General features: G+C 25.4%; 3 protein-coding genes across 3 annotated transcripts; 2 read left to right on the top strand and 1 right to left on the bottom strand.

The window, feature by feature from the left end:
- Nucleotides 1-320: 320 nt before the first annotated feature.
- LOC132924661 (uncharacterized) lies at nucleotides 321-3,389 on the top strand. Its single transcript, XM_060989089.1, has 3 exons — nucleotides 321-643; nucleotides 1,164-1,734; nucleotides 2,639-3,389. The coding sequence occupies exons 2-3, from the start codon at nucleotides 1,176-1,178 to the stop codon at nucleotides 3,019-3,021; spliced, it is 942 nt and encodes a 313-aa protein (XP_060845072.1). The 5' UTR covers nucleotides 321-643; nucleotides 1,164-1,175; the 3' UTR covers nucleotides 3,022-3,389.
- Nucleotides 3,390-9,005: 5,616 nt separating this feature from the next.
- Nucleotides 9,006-10,883, bottom strand: LOC132924877 (GATOR complex protein WDR24-like). Its single transcript, XM_060989316.1, is given in 3 exon segments — nucleotides 9,006-9,373; nucleotides 10,270-10,819; nucleotides 10,821-10,883. Coding segments are annotated over 3 exon segments (981 nt in total).
- A 1,565-nt stretch (nucleotides 10,884-12,448) lies between these two features.
- LOC132924876 (GATOR complex protein WDR24-like) lies at nucleotides 12,449-14,220 on the top strand. The gene is made up of 2 exons (XM_060989315.1): nucleotides 12,449-13,061; nucleotides 13,958-14,220. The coding sequence occupies exons 1-2, from the start codon at nucleotides 12,449-12,451 to the stop codon at nucleotides 14,218-14,220; spliced, it is 876 nt and encodes a 291-aa protein (XP_060845298.1).
- Nucleotides 14,221-16,992: the final 2,772 nt, after the last annotated feature.

Genomic DNA, 16,992 nt, shown 5'->3' with positions numbered 1-16,992 from the left:
TGTCTTCTTCCTTAACACTTTATTGTCAATATTAAACTTAGAAATAATTATATAGTTCTATAAAGTCCCCCCCAATAGGTTATCGTGTGTAGGTACCGAATAACTAGTAACTAAAATCACAGCTAAGATAAACTCAATTTGTAATTTATATACTGTCATACGGTAGTTAATTTATTATTTCCAAAAACTACATCGAAAATTCAAAAAAAATTTAATCAAATCGACGTACAGAATAATATGTACAATCATAGGACAAATAAATTACGTAAATATTGAATATTAACATTTACAACAATTAACAAATAACCACGATTAAAGATAATATACTATTAACAATAGTGATATCACATTGCCTATTGATAAGACCGACGGTTCAAAACACAAACTATGGACTGGACTCAAAAATCAATTTTTACAAACATTTTTTCTACCATGAAGTCTTAGTTTTTGTTTTTTACCAATGCATTCGTTATGGAATGAACTGTGATAACAGTTTGTTTTGTACTTTCGAACTGAGATCGCGTGGTTTGGAAACGCATGTCTATTGTCTAAACAACGCAAATTACAGAGGCCCAGTTTTGTTACGGACATTTTTTGGTGGAGGAAATCATCGGATTGTACCTACAAGGCTACAACTTGCGTGGTGAGTATCATAAGCTATTTAGGTATAATGTGTCGACTTTTTCGATGGTATATACCTAATGATTTTTTGTATTTTTTTTGTTAGTTCTAACTATTAAACACGTATTTTTTACAAGCTTATACATTATGTATATCGACCATTATGTATTCTTAAAATTGTTTGTTCTGAAAACATGGTTTAAATTCATATTTTTGGTCGATTTATATATGTATATATATATATATGTATATATGTATATAGATACATTTGTAAAGAATGTTGTGGTTCTATGATAAAAACATTTATGTTTAAAATTTGGATTGCTAATTTACCAATCAAACTGGATGATTATATCTACTGTATTCTAATTTCTAGTTGATTTCCTTATAAATTTTATTTTTATTCACTTTTAATACTTAACTTATTTCGATATACATAATATACAAAAATGAGAAATAAGTATTTATTAAGACTTTTATTAACATTAAACTTACACATATGTTTAATAATAATAATATTAATTTTTTAATATTTTTTTCAGAATCGATTTGAAATGTTGTGCCTAAACAATCGTAGCAAAATAAAAATGAGGCTAAATATTCAACGACATCGACAAAAACTTCTTCAGTATTTACAGAACTCTGGTGATACTATTTTAAAACCTAAAATCAAATTAGTTTCAAATAGTTTAGAAAAAATTATTTTCAAGCACGATGTAAAACCAAAAATTGCTCTAAGTACTGAATTACTAAACAGAAAACTTAAACCAACCAAGATTAGAAACCATAAAACTATATCAACTGATACCCTGGATCAACTTCAACCAAACATTAAAGTAAATGTAGAAGCTGAACTGCCTTCATCAAATATTGAGTTGAAACAAAGATCTATATCAAACAATGAAATAATAGATCCTCTTGATCCTCCTAAACCTATGATAAAAAAACTTAAAGAGCAATTGATCGAAGAGCTATATAACAGTAGTTCAGAATCAGAAGATATTGATGATGACATTTCTGTTGGAAGTAATGAAAATTGGAGTGAAATCCCTGATGAAGCAGTTAAATATTATGAACAAGAACAACCGGTCGATGAAAAAAATAAAGGACTATGTAAGTATTTATATTTTTGTTCATTATAATATACAACAGTGTGCAAAACTTTTTGAAATGGACGGGGGAGGGATATGAAGTTTTAACTATTCTCTGGCCATGTTATAATAAAAAGAAATATATTTATATTTTTGTATTAACCTACAGTTACCTAGTTAAATATAATAATTATATATTATCATTTATGTTTGGTATAGGAATTTAATATATCATGAAGTATGCTGTTACTTATTAAAACATCTTAGCATAAATTGGTTATACATAATAAGTCCCATGAATATTTTTTGATTATTTCAATTCACTCTGTTTAGCCTAAAAGTGTTATCTAGACAACACACACCACATGGTAGTCGGCAGAGTAGACTTAAACAATGCGAGTGTTCGTTTACACTGTATGAATAATAAAAATAAAACCACATCTTTCAAAAAGAATAAAACACAGTTACTAATATTTTGTAACATTTTTTATGATAGTTTTCATTGAAATTTTGAAAGATTATATTATTAGAGGGTTATTGAAAAAAACTTGTATTAGTTTTTATAAGTTTACCATTGAACCTAATCTTTCATCATGATTTGAAATCAAATTTTAAACCCATTATTTATCAACATTATTTTTTTATTCATAATACATTCCATGATATTGTATTCATAATAAATTGTGTGTTCACTAAGTATGCTGTTTGTGGCACAATTGTGATAAATTTGAACAAATTTCTATTTCTATTTTAGAAAAAGTATTGAAAATAGGAATTTTAATTTTAACAATAAGTTGTAAGTAATAAAAAAAAATTCAAAGGGTTATAAAAGATATGATAATCTTATCTGTCGCATATCCACAGTCCTGATAATATATATTATATACTTTTTGTATTATTAACTGCTTTTTATTTTGTTTTTAAAGATTCGTATTACCTGAACTCCAGTAAGAAAAATCAGACCAGAAAATCTCAACATAAAAGTAATAAGTCTGATCAGAGGTTTAGAAAACCCCATGATAGGTCTTTACATAATGCCAAAGAACGAGCATGTCGAGAAGAAATAGCCAAAAAATTTGATATTCTAAGAAAATATTGTAGTTACTTGAACTCAAATAGACGTGTGCCATCAAAACATAGCATACTTTTAGCTGCCAAAAAAGAGTGCGATTTGTTAAAACATTTTGAAAATAAATTGATCGCAGAAAAAAAGGAATTATGTAAAGCAAACAATCTTCTAAAGGAGAGGATATCTAATATCAATAATAAAAACTCCAAAGACGACATAAAAATAGAATTAGAAATTTAGACTGATTATGTATTGCTGGACAAAACAGGAACATATTGTGGTAATTTTGTAAATGTATAAATTAAACACAATGTATCAACTATTCTGATCAACTAATTATTTATTTTAATTGGTATAAAAAAAAATATGTATATTATTTTGATAATAGTTTATAAATATATTAAATGTATTATTATGTTATATCTAGGGCCTGGATTCCAATGCAAAGTGCATATTTTTTTGGTTGATCTTACACAATGCTTTCTAAGTACATAATTTGTTTCATGTAATGAGGGTTTCAAAGCTACAAATTGTATTTTGCATTTTTTTGCATGTTTCGACATTTTTTCATTTTTAGAGCATTTTTAGCATTATTGGGTTATTTTATTGGTTTTTAATGCATATTTGTTCAATATACGATAAATAGAAGATCTTTGGAGTTTGAACATATTAATATTAAACAATATATTATTGTTCAATGCTTACAAAATTTAGTATGTTCAATAGGCTCTTAGGATTTTAATTTTAATCTATATTTTGGTATGTTTAGAATGAATAATATTTCCCTAAAACGGCCAAAACGTAAGCGTGTCAGCATCAAGTCATCATTTCAAATTTTCAATTTTTTTTTTTTTAATAAAATAATAAATAATGATTATAGCTATTTTATAAATTACAAATTGAATAAAATAATATACAGCATTTTAGGTCATTTTTGTGGTAAAATGCATTTTTGGCTAATTTTTAGAGCATATTTGTATGGTTTTAAGTACATTTAAATCCGGGCTCTAGTTATATCTATATATTTTATATACATGAACCAATTTGTACGTTTGTTGTTTGTGTTATGTGTATCTAATAACTATTATTTTTTTTTCTTTGTTTGTGTATTTATATGTATGAACGCCAAATATTTAATTCAAATTTAAAATATATTGGGTCATAGTTCAATTACATTCACTTAAACAAAATATCAATTTGTGAATTCTCAATAAGATTCTTTAACACGAGACAAACAAGTGTTTAAAATCTGTTGTATATGTTTCTAAAAGCTCAACTCCATTTTATATAACTAAATTGTTTTGATGTTATTGTACAAATTATTTTAAACCTCGACATTCCAGTACTGATTCTAATTTTAAGTTATAACATATGTGATATTTTAAAATTATAAGTCTCTTTTACTGTGAAAATTTTGTATACTCAAATATTTTTTTATATTTTTGATTACATGGTTTTTAAAAACTTATATCAAACAATTACTCTTCATTACAATATTCTTATTTTGTGTTTATTCATCTGGTATGCTACATACTAGAAACCTATTATCTTCTGTAAATTATAATTTAAACAAATCAAAGATTTGTATTTGTTTTTACTATGTAATTAATCATTAAGAGGGTGCTAGCGTATTATTTGGTATATCTCTCTAACCCACGCGTAACATAGCAAATTTTACATTCTCATTAATGACTATAACCATATTAATTTGTCAAATTATTGTAAAATTACCTTTTATAAAATTTAAAGTTAAGAACATTATTTAGGGAATCTCATAAACGTTTTATTATATTTTAATTTTCAAGTGAGTTATGAGTTTCTTAAGATATATAAACATTTTACAATTTTAAAATACTCATAACTCGCTACTTTAAAGTTCAAATTTTATTGAACTGTCTAATTAGATGGAATTCTATGGAATTCTTCATATTATTCTCTATCAAATAAACTTTATATTAAACTATATTTTGTTCTGATATAATATGTGGTTACTGATTAATCTCAACCACAAGTCCACAAACGAACTGTTACAATAGTTTCATAGTGAAAATATATCTACTATATTTAATAATTTACCATAATTATTCAGTGTCATAGGTAATTGAAACATTTATAGACTATATAAACAGAAAAAATATCAAGTTAGCTTTAAAATTGTTATTGCCTAACTGTGACTAGAAGCTATTCAAAAATGTACAATTAGTTTACAATTTTCAAAATAGTTAATGGTTAGTAAATGCATTTCTAGTGTTGTTCGAATTAAACACTCTAAATAGAATTATTCTTGGTGTGACATACTGACATGTGAATAACTACTTCTGAATGAATTATGCATAGTTGCCAGACGTGAAAAAAATGATAAATAGTAATTTGATGATATAATTTGTCAAAAACCAATAGGTAGATTAAAGGAACCGTTTGAAATTTGACACAAATATACAATAGATGGGTAAGCTACTACTAAGCAACTACCTAACCTAGGTACTAGGGTGGTAAGGTACTAAATATCCTCACAGAAATAATGATAATGAAGCAGACTATGAAATCAAAAATATTTACTCATTTGAAAAGATATGTTGAAGTAACCTACCTATTAGAACTAAGCGTTTATTTTCCACCAGTAAATTCTGTCTCAATTGATATTTATTTTATTTTTTTGCAGTGGTGAGAAAATTTGTGTAATTTCAATTGTTTTTATTACTTAAACAACTAAATTCAGAAACTCCAAATAAATGACAAATTGGACATTATCTACTACATGTCGAATGATAAAAGAGAGATAAAAAGTTTTTTATTTAATGCTATGTGACTGATTCATAGAGTAATACCACTCTATGGACTGGCTCATGTGTCACTTATTATTATTTATTATTCTATCCAGTAGCATAATTAAAAATTTAATTTGAGGAAGCGTACTCATTTTATTATTACTAATATTTAGATTGTTAAAGACATTTTTGAGTTAGTGATACCAATTTATTTTTAAATGTAAAATAATGATCAGTATGGATGTAGACATGTAGTAAAAATAAAACAAAATAGCTTAGTACCAGAAATTACTAATTAAAACTGAAGAGTATAATATACAATAATAAAGTTAAATTTGAAAATCCAATCGCCTATTTTTAGCGGTTAATGAATTAATAAATATTTTTATTACTTATGTTAGTATGTCTATGAATATTAAGTAATGACAAATAATTTAATATAATTCGTTAATAATGTGAAAGAACGTGCTCCACCATTCTGACGACTAACTTTATGCCCATGTATCTACGATATATATTGCATAGGTATTACAATAAATAATAATAATATTATAATAGGTAGGTACCTAAAAAATTAATTAATATAATAGTATAAACAATTAAAATATTTTTTTTCACAAAAGATGTTGAAAAAACCTACTTTAAATAGGACCAAACCTAGATGACAGACATCGAGTATCTAAGAGATACCTATCCTTTAAAGTAACTTTTTTCCGTCCTCGTATAAAAGGCTAATAGACTTATAAACGTATAAATGTTAACGAATACAACATGATATTATGCAAGTACGAGTGTCAAGTGGTTCGAAGTCCACTAATAAGGCTCTTCGCGCTTGCCATACGATACTACGTTATTATCGTGTATGATACGTTGTAGCTGAACACTTAAACCGGAAAAACGATTAGACCAGATAGATATTTTTATAATTATTTATTTGACTTTAAATCTGATACTCAACATTAATTTAGAATAAAAAAATTAGTATTTAGTTCCAATCTTGATTTGGTATCGAAAGATAATTTTAACTATGTCCGATAGAACATTTTTGAAAGTTTTATGTGTGGTATGATAGAAGTTGCTAGATAATTGAATGAACCTCTACTTCAGAGATATTGGATACATGTTCTGAACGTGATAAAATAATAACTTTTTAGAATTTTATAACTGTATTCAATACTAGGTATAACAAAGATGTACATATTGACATTTTGTACAATCGTTATTAATTTTTATATACAATTTCAATAATGTTGAAGAAATAAAATATGTTTATAGCGAGCCACACTGAAAGCGTTCGCCGGCTACATGTTTGATACAATAATACCACTATCGTATTCAATAAGTTTTTAAGTTATTGTTAATAAACCACATAAAACTGAATTGTGAAGTTATTTCAAACATTTGCATATTTAAAAAACTCAAAATTAATTTATTTAACTTTTTGTTTTTCATTCGATGAATAATAACATAAATTAGTTTTTGGCGAAATCAGAACTATTAATTTACCCATGCTTTCCCCTCGGGGGTATTTTTTTTTTAGTTACTTTTGGCCTCCTACAAAAATCAATTTTATTTAACTGTATTTTCCAAAGGTAAAATGTGACTTTATCAATCCATAAGGAAATATAATTTTTTCCACAAGTCCCACTTATCATTGTACAAAATTGTTAGTTTTACGTATTTATAGTCAAAAAGTGTATCTCTATCGTTCCTTTCCGAGGAGTTAGGGATTGCTCAACATACTTGTTGAGTTGAACTTGTCGTATTTTCACCATGGAGTGGTTTTCGATGGCATATGATAAATGATAATACATCATAAAAAACTGGTAGTTATTACCTTTAAAATATTTTAATAATATAAGTTAGTTCTGATTTAAACAAAAACTAATTTATGTAATTACTCATCGAATGAAAAACAAAAAATAAAAATAAAAAATCAATTTTGAGTGTCTCAAATATGCAAATGTTTGAAATAACTTTATAATTCAGTTGTATGTGGTTTATTCACAATAACATAAAAAGTAAGTATTATAGGCTGCCATTCTGATTCCATCAAAAAATTGAGCATATAAATATAAACATTTCTAAAAAAAATCTAAAAATTTAAATTTTTTGTATTTTAATTTCAAAATCACGATTTTTGAAAAAATTGAGCATGTTGAAGTTTTTTGACCATAACTTCCAAAATCGACCGGATTTTTTTTGAAGTACCATCAAATTAATCTTGCAAAAATACACATTTTGAAAAAAAAAATATCGCTTGGGAGCTAAACTGCATTCGTTTCTTTTTTTATATTACCAAATATATTATTAGTATTTAAGAATTAGAGTTAGTGTTTTTTATAAATATATATATATATCAATATCACACAGTATGTAAACGGCATTATTGCATTTTATAAATATTAGATTAAAAGTGTGTATAATAAAATATCAACATTTTTTTGTCTCTAGAAAATCATCATGATTTCCAAAGTCTAAATGAGTATAAAATGGCAAAGCAATCATTACTGACAGAACTAATCGATGAACCACATAATACTGATATTACACTTGGAAAACACTTCTCACCATTAATGAAAGATTTACCAATATATAAAGTAAGAGAAAAAAATTACAAAGTCAGATTAAAACGACTGTTATAAAAGCTTTGGATTCAGACATATGAATCTGGATTTATAACATATTTGCAAACAACAAACTCAATTATATAACTTATTTTTTATTTATGAATGTTGTTTTAATTATTTATAAATATTTGTATTACTATGTCTAATATTATTTAAAATTTATATTTTTATATTTTTTATTATAATTACCTGCCTAGTTTTAAAAAGATTTAATAGATTACACCAGAAGGTAAATATTTAAGAAAATAATACTCAGGTCAAACATTTTTAACCTACACCTCAATTTCTTGTGATACTTATAATTAATTATACTTTAAAATAGCAATTATAATGATCTGGTTTCTAAAATGGAGTTCTAAAAAGTTTTAGAGAAACAAGTATAAAAGAGAAATTTTCATATTTTTTCACATAAAATATATGTATAAAGTTAAATTATATACAGTCAAACCTCTAATTAACAAACTTGACGGTTCTTTTAAAAAAAATTGTTTAAAAGAAATAATAACTTTCATTACTTCAAAAAATAATTTTTACTCTATGAAATTTATGCAAATATGAACAAAGAAAAAATTAATAGTTATTAGATACACATAACACAAACAAATTGCATTATGTATACAAAATATATAGATATAACATAATAATACATTTCTTATATCTATTAACTATTACCAAAACAACATACATATTTTTTTTATACCAATTATAATAAATAAATAGTTGGTCAAAATAGTTGATACATAGTGTTTAATTTATACATTTACAAAATTACCACAATATGTCCCTGTTTTGTCCAGCAATACATAATCAGTCTAAATCTCTAATTCTATTTTGATGTCGTCTTAGAGTTTTTATTATTGATATTAGCTATCCTCTCCTTAAGAAGATTGTTTGCTTTACATAATTCCTTTTTTTCTGCGATCAATTTATTTTCAAAATGTTTTAACAAATCGCACTCTTTTTTGGCAGCTAAAAGTATGCTATGTTTTGATGGCACACGTCTATTTGAGTTCAAGTAACTACAATATTTTCTTAGAATATCAAATTTTTTGGCTATTTCTTCTCGACTTGCTCGTTCTTTGGCATTATGTAAAAACCTTTCATGGGGTTTTCTAAACTTCTGATCAGACTTATTACTTTTATGTTGAGATTTTCTGGTCTGATTTTTCTTACTGGAGTTCAGGTAATACGAATCTTTAAAAACAAAATAAAAAGCAGTTAATAATACAAAAAGTATATAATATATATTATCAGGACCGTGGATATGCGACAGATAAGATTATCATATCTTTTATAACCCTTTGAATTTTTTTTTTATTACTTACAACTTATTGTTAAAATTAAAATTCCTATTTTCAATACTTTTTCTAAAATAGAAATAGAAATTTGTTCAAATTTATCACAATTGTGCCACAAACAGCATACTTAGTGAACACACAATTTATTATGAATACAATATCATGGAATGAATTATGAATAAAAAAATAATGTTGATAAATAATGGGTTTAAAATTTGATTTCAAATCATGATGAAAGATTAGGTTCAATGGTAAACTTATAAAAATTAATACAAGTTTTTTTCAATAACCCTCTAATAATATAATCTTTCAAAATTTCAATGAAAACTATCATAAAAAATGTAGTAGTAACTGTGTTTTATTCTTTTTGAAAAATGTGGTTTTATTTTTATTATTATTCATACAGTGTAAACGAACACTCGCATTGTTTAAGTCTACTCTGCCGACAACCATGTGGTGTTGTCTAGATAACACTTTTAGGCTAAACAGAGTGAATTGAAATAATCAAAAAATATTCATGGGACTTATTATGTATAACCAATTTATGCTAAGATGTTTTAATAAGTAACAGCACACTTCATGATATATTAAATTCCTATACCAAACATAAATGATAATATATAATTATTATATTTAACTAGGTAACTGTAGGTTAACACAAAAATATAAATATATTTCTTTTTATTATAATATGGTCAGAGAATAGTTAAAACTTCATATCCCTCCCCCATCCTTTTCAAAGAGTTTTGCACAACGTTGTATAGTATAATGAACAAAAATATAAATACTTACATTGTTCTTTACTTTTTTCATTGACTGGTTGTTCTTGTTCATAATATTTAACTGCTTCATCAGGGATTGAATTTCTGTTGACATTGTTGTATACATTGCTCTTATTATCTGTTTGAAAAATTTCACTCCAATTTTCATTACTTCCAACAGAAATGTTATCATCAGTATCTTCTGATTCTGAACTACTGTTATTTAGCTCTTCGATCAATTGCTCTTTAAGGTTTTTTATCATAGGTTTAGGAGGATCAAGAGGATCTATTATTTCATTGTTTGATATAGATTTTTGTTTCAACTCAATATTTGATGAAGGCAGTTCAGCTTCTACGTTTACTTTAATGTTTGGTTGAAGTTGATCCAGGGTATCAGTTGATATAGTTTTATGGTTTCTAATCTTGGTTGGTTTAATGTTTCTGTTTAGTAATTCAGTACTTAGAGCAATTTTTGGTTTTACATTGTGCTTGAAAATAATTTTTTCTAAACTATTTGAAACTAATTTGATTTTAGGTTTTAAAATAGTATCACCAGAGTTCTGTAAACACTGAAGAAGTTTTTTGTCGATGTCGTTGAATATTTAGCCTCATTTTTATTTTGCTCTGATTGTTTAGGCACAACATTTCAAATCGATTCTGAAAAAAATATTAAAAAATTAATATTATTATTATTAAACATATGTGTAAGTTTAATGTTAATAAAAGTCTTAATAAATACTTATTTCTCATCTTTGTATATTATGTATATCGAAATAAGTTAAGTATTAAAAGTGAATAAAAATAAAATTTATAAGGAAATCAACTATAAATTAGAATACAGTAGATATAATCAGCCAGTTTGATTGGTAAATTAGATATATATACATATATAAATCGACCAAAAATATGAATTTAAACCATGTTTTCAGAACAAACAATTTTAAGAATACATAATGTTCGATATACATAATGTATAAGCTTGTAAAAAACACGTGTTTAATAGTTAGAACTAACAAAAAAAATACAAAAAATCATTAGGTATATACCATCGAAAAAGTCTATATATTATACCTAAATAGCTTATGATACTCACCACACAAGTTGTAGGCACAATCCGATGATTTCCTCCACCAATAAATGTCCGTAACAAAACTGGGCCTCTGTAATTTGTTTTGTTTAGCTTTAGACAATAGACATGCGTTTCCAAACCACGCGCTCAGTTCGAAAGTACAAAACAAACTGCTGTTATCACAGTTCATTCCATAACGAATGCATTGGTAAAAACAAAAACTAAGACTTCATGGTAGAAAAAAATGTTTGTAAAAATTGATTTTTTAGTCCAGTCCATAGTATCTTAGTTCATGTCTATTTAACAAACTTGATGAATCTTTTAAAAAAATTTGTTTAAATAAATAATAACTTTCATTAATTAAAAAATTACTTTTTACTGTATGAAATTTATGCAAATATGTATCTAAGTTTGTTAAATAGACATGAACTAAGATACTATGGACTGGACTAAAAAATCAATTTTTACAAACATTTTTTCTACCATGAAGTCTTAGTTTTTGTTTTTACCAATGCATTCGTTTTGGAATGAACTGTGATAACAGCAGTTTGTTTTGTACTTTCGAACTGAGCGCGTGGTTTGGAAACGCATGTCTATTGTCTAAAGCTAAACAAAACAAATTACAGAGGCCCAGTTTTGTTACGGACATTTATTGGTGGAGGAAATCATCGGATTGTGCCTACAACTTGTGTGGTGAGTATCATAAGCTATTTAGGTATAATATATAGACTTTTTCGATGGTATATACCTAATGATTTTTTGTATTTTTTTTGTTAGTTCTAACTATTAAACACGTGTTTTTTACAAGCTTATACATTATGTATATCGAACATTATGTATTCTTAAAATTGTTTGTTCTGAAAACATGGTTTAAATTCATATTTTTGGTCGATTTATATATGTATATATATCTAATTTACCAATCAAACTGGCTGATTATATCTACTGTATTCTAATTTATAGTTGATTTCCTTATAAATTTTATTTTTATTCACTTTTAATACTTAACTTATTTCGATATACATAATATACAAAGATGAGAAATAAGTATTTATTAAGACTTTTATTAACATTAAACTTACACATATGTTTAATAATAATAATATTAATTTTTTAATATTTTTTTCAGAATCGATTTGAAATGTTGTGCCTAAACAATCAGAGCAAAATAAAAATGAGGCTAAATATTCAACGACATCGACAAAAACTTCTTCAGTGTTTACAGAACTCTGGTGATACTATTTTAAAACCTAAAATCAAATTAGTTTCAAATAGTTTAGAAAAAATTATTTTCAAGCACAATGTAAAACCAAAAATTGCTCTAAGTACTGAATTACTAAACAGAAACATTAAACCAACCAAGATTAGAAACCATAAAACTATATCAACTGATACCCTGGATCAACTTCAACCAAACATTAAAGTAAACGTAGAAGCTGAACTGCCTTCATCAAATATTGAGTTGAAACAAAAATCTATATCAAACAATGAAATAATAGATCCTCTTGATCCTCCTAAACCTATGATAAAAAACCTTAAAGAGCAATTGATCGAAGAGCTAAATAACAGTAGTTCAGAATCAGAAGATACTGATGATAACATTTCTGTTGGAAGTAATGAAAATTGGAGTGAAATTTTTCAAACAGATAATAAGAGCAATGTATACAACAATGTCAACAGAAATTCAATCCCTGATGAAGCAGTTAAATATTATGAACAAGAACAACCAGTCAATGAAAAAAGTAAAGAACAATGTAAGTATTTATATTTTTGTTCATTATACTATACAACGTTGTGCAAAACTCTTTGAAAAGGATGGGGGAGGGATATGAAGTTTTAACTATTCTCTGACCATATTATAATAAAAAGAAATATATTTATATTTTTGTGTTAACCTACAGTTACCTAGTTAAATATAATAATTATATATTATCATTTATGTTTGGTATAGGAATTTAATATATCATGAAGTGTGCTGTTACTTATTAAAACATCTTAGCATAAATTGGTTATACATAATAAGTCCCATGAATATTTTTTTGATTATTTCAATTCACTCTGTTTAGCCTAAAAGTGTTATCTAGACAACACCACATGGTTGTCGGCAGAGTAGACTTAAACAATGCGAGTGTTCGTTTACACTGTATGAATAATAATAAAAATAAAACCACATTTTTCAAAAAGAATAAAACACAGTTACTACTACATTTTTTATGATAGTTTTCATTGAAATTTTGAAAGATTATATTATTAGAGGGTTATTGAAAAAAACTTGTATTAATTTTTATAAGTTTACCATTGAACCTAATCTTTCATCATGATTTGAAATCAAATTTTAAACCCATTATTTATCAACATTATTTTTTTATTCATAATACATTCCATGATATTGTATTCATAATAAATTGTGTGTTCACTAAGTATGCTGTTTGTGGCACAATTGTGATAAATTTGAACAAATTTCTATTTCTATTTTAGAAAAAGTATTGAAAATAGGAATTTTAATTTTAACAATAAGTTGTAAGTAATAAAAAAAAATTCAAAGGGTTATAAAAGATATGATAATCTTATCTGTCGCATATCCACGGTCCTGATAATATATATTATATACTTTTTGTATTATTAACTGCTTTTTATTTTGTTTTTAAAGATTCGTATTACCTGAACTCCAGTAAGAAAAATCAGACCAGAAAATCTCAACATAAAAGTAATAAGTCTGATCAGAAGTTTAGAAAACCCCATGAAAGGTTTTTACATAATGCCAAAGAACGAGCAAGTCGAGAAGAAATAGCCAAAAAATTTGATATTCTAAGAAAATATTGTAGTTACTTGAACTCAAATAGACGTGTGCCATCAAAACATAGCATACTTTTAGCTGCCAAAAAAAGAGTGCGATTTGTTAAAACATTTTGAAAATAAATTGATCGCAGAAAAAAAGGAATTATGTAAAGCAAACAATCTTCTTAAGGAGAGGATAGCTAATATCAATAATAAAAACTCTAAGACGACATCAAAATAGAATTAGAGATTTAGACTGATTATGTATTGCTGGACAAAACAGGGACATATTGTGGTAATTTTGTAAATGTATAAATTAAACACTATGTATCAACTATTTTGACCAACTATTTATTTATTATAATTGGTATAAAAAAAATATGTATGTTGTTTTGGTAATAGTTAATAGATATAAGAAATGTATTATTATGTTATATCTATATATTTTGTATACATAATGCAATTTGTTTGTGTTATGTGTATCTAATAACTATTAATTTTTTCTTTGTTCATATTTGCATAAATTTCATAGAGTAAAAATTATTTTTTGAAGTAATGAAAGTTATTATTTCTTTAAACAATTTTTTTTAAAAGAACCGTCAAGTTTGTTAATTAGAGGTTTGACTGTATATAATTTAACTTTATACATATATTTTATGTGAAAAAATATGAAAATTTCTCTTTTATACTTGTTTCTCTAAAACTTTTTTAGAACTCCATTTTAGAAACCAGATCATTATAATTGCTATTTTAAAGTATAATTAATTATAAGTATCACAAGAAATTGAGGTGTAGGTTAAAAATGTTTGACCTGAGTATTATTTTCTTAAATATTTACCTTCTGGTGTAATCTATTAAATCTTTTTAAAACTAGGCAGGTAATTATAATAAAAAATATAAAAATATAAATTTTAAATAATATTAGACATAGTAATACAAATATTTATAAATAATTAAAACAACATTCATAAATAAAAAAATAAGTTATATAATTGAGTTTGTTGTTTGCAAATATGTTATAAATCCAGATTCATATGTCTGAATCCAAAGCTTTTATAACAGTCGTTTTAATCTGACTTTGTAATTTTTTTCTCTTACTTTATATATTGGTAAATCTTTCATTAATGGTGAGAAGTGTTTTCCAAGTGTAATATCAGTATTATGTGGTTCATCGATTAGTTCTGTCAGTAATGATTGCTTTGCCATTTTATACTCATTTAGACTTTGGAAATCATGATGATTTTCTAGAGACAAAAAAATGTTGATATTTTATTATACACACTTTTAATCTAATATTTATAAAATGCAATAATGCCGTTTACATACTGTGTGATATTGATATATATATATATTTATAAAAAACACTAACTCTAATTCTTAAATACTAATAATATATTTGGTAATATAAAAAAAGAAACGAATGCAGTTTAGCTCCCAAGCGATATTTTTTTTTTCAAAATGTGTATTTTTGCAAGATTAATTTGATGGTACTTCAAAAAAAATCCGGTCGATTTTGGAAGTTATGGTCAAAAAACTTCAACATGCTCAATTTTTTCAAAAATCGTGATTTTGAAATTAAAATACAAAAAATTTAAATTTTTAGATTTTTTTTAGAAATGTTTATATTTATATGCTCAATTTTTTGATGGAATCAGAATGGCAGCCTATAATACTTACTTTTTATGTTATTGTGAATAAACCACATACAACTGAATTATAAAGTTATTTCAAACATTTGCATATTTGAGACACTCAAAATTGATTTTTTATTTTTATTTTTTGTTTTTCATTCGATGAGTAATTACATAAATTAGTTTTTGTTTAAATCAGAACTAACTTATATTATTAAAAATATTTTAAAGGTAATAACTACCAGTTTTTTATGATGTATTATCATTTATCATATGCCATCGAAAACCACTCCATGGTGAAAATACGACAAGTTCAACTCAACAAGTATGTTGAGCAATCCCCTAACTCCTCGGAAAGGAACGATAGAGATACACTTTTTGACTATAAATACGTAAAACTAACAATTTTGTACAATGATAAGTGGGACTTGTGGAAAAAATTATATTTCCTTATGGATTGATAAAGTCACATTTTACCTTTGGAAAATACAGTTAAATAAAATTGATTTTTGTAGGAGGCCAAAAGTAACTAAAAAAAAAATACCCCCAAGGGGAAAGCATGGGTAAATTAATAGTTCTGATTTCGCCAAAAACTAATTTATGTTATTATTCATCGAATGAAAAACAAAAAGTTAAATAAATTAATTTTGAGTTTTTTAAATATGCAAATGTTTGAAATAACTTCACAATTCAGTTTTATGTGGTTTATTAACAATAACTTAAAAACTTATTGAATACGATAGTGGTATTATTGTATCAAACATGTAGCCGGCGAACGCTTTCAGTGTGGCTCGCTATAAACATATTTTATTTCTTCAACATTATTGAAATTGTATATAAAAATTAATAACGATTGTACAAAATGTCAATATGTACATCTTTGTTATACCTAGTATTGAATACAGTTATAAAATTCTAAAAAGTTATTATTTTATCACGTTCAGAACATGTATCCAATATCTCTGAAGTAGAGGTTCATTCAATTATCTAGCAACTTCTATCATACCACACATAAAACTTTCAAAAATGTTCTATCGGACATAGTTAAAATTATCTTTCGATACCAAATCAAGATTGGAACTAAATACTAATTTTTTTATTCTAAATTAATGTTGAGTATCAGATTTAAAGTCAAATAAATAATTATAAAAATATCTATCTGGTCTAATCGTTTTTCCGGTTTAAGTGTTCAGCTATATCATACACGATAATAACGTAGTATCGTATGGCAAGCGCGAAGAGCCTTATTAGTGGACTTCGAACCACTTGACACTCA

Source organism: Rhopalosiphum padi, chromosome 3 (genome assembly GCF_020882245.1).
Source record: "Rhopalosiphum padi isolate XX-2018 chromosome 3, ASM2088224v1, whole genome shotgun sequence".
Lineage (NCBI taxonomy): Eukaryota > Metazoa > Arthropoda > Insecta > Hemiptera > Aphididae > Rhopalosiphum > Rhopalosiphum padi.
Note: the sequence above shows the minus strand (reverse complement) of the source record. Positions and strands in the feature narration are given on the sequence as shown.

Bases quoted from the DNA above. Each gene is read 5' to 3' on its own strand.
- LOC132924661 (XM_060989089.1), top strand. From the start codon at position 1,176: ATGTTGTGCCTAAACAATCGTAGCAAAATAAAAATGAGGCTAAATATT. The intron at 1,735-2,638 runs GTAAGTATTTAT...TTGTTTTTAAAG, and splicing joins TGAAAAAAATAAAGGACTAT to ATTCGTATTACCTGAACTCC.
- LOC132924876 (XM_060989315.1), top strand. From the start codon at position 12,449: ATGTTGTGCCTAAACAATCAGAGCAAAATAAAAATGAGGCTAAATATT. The intron at 13,062-13,957 runs GTAAGTATTTAT...TTGTTTTTAAAG, and splicing joins TGAAAAAAGTAAAGAACAAT to ATTCGTATTACCTGAACTCC.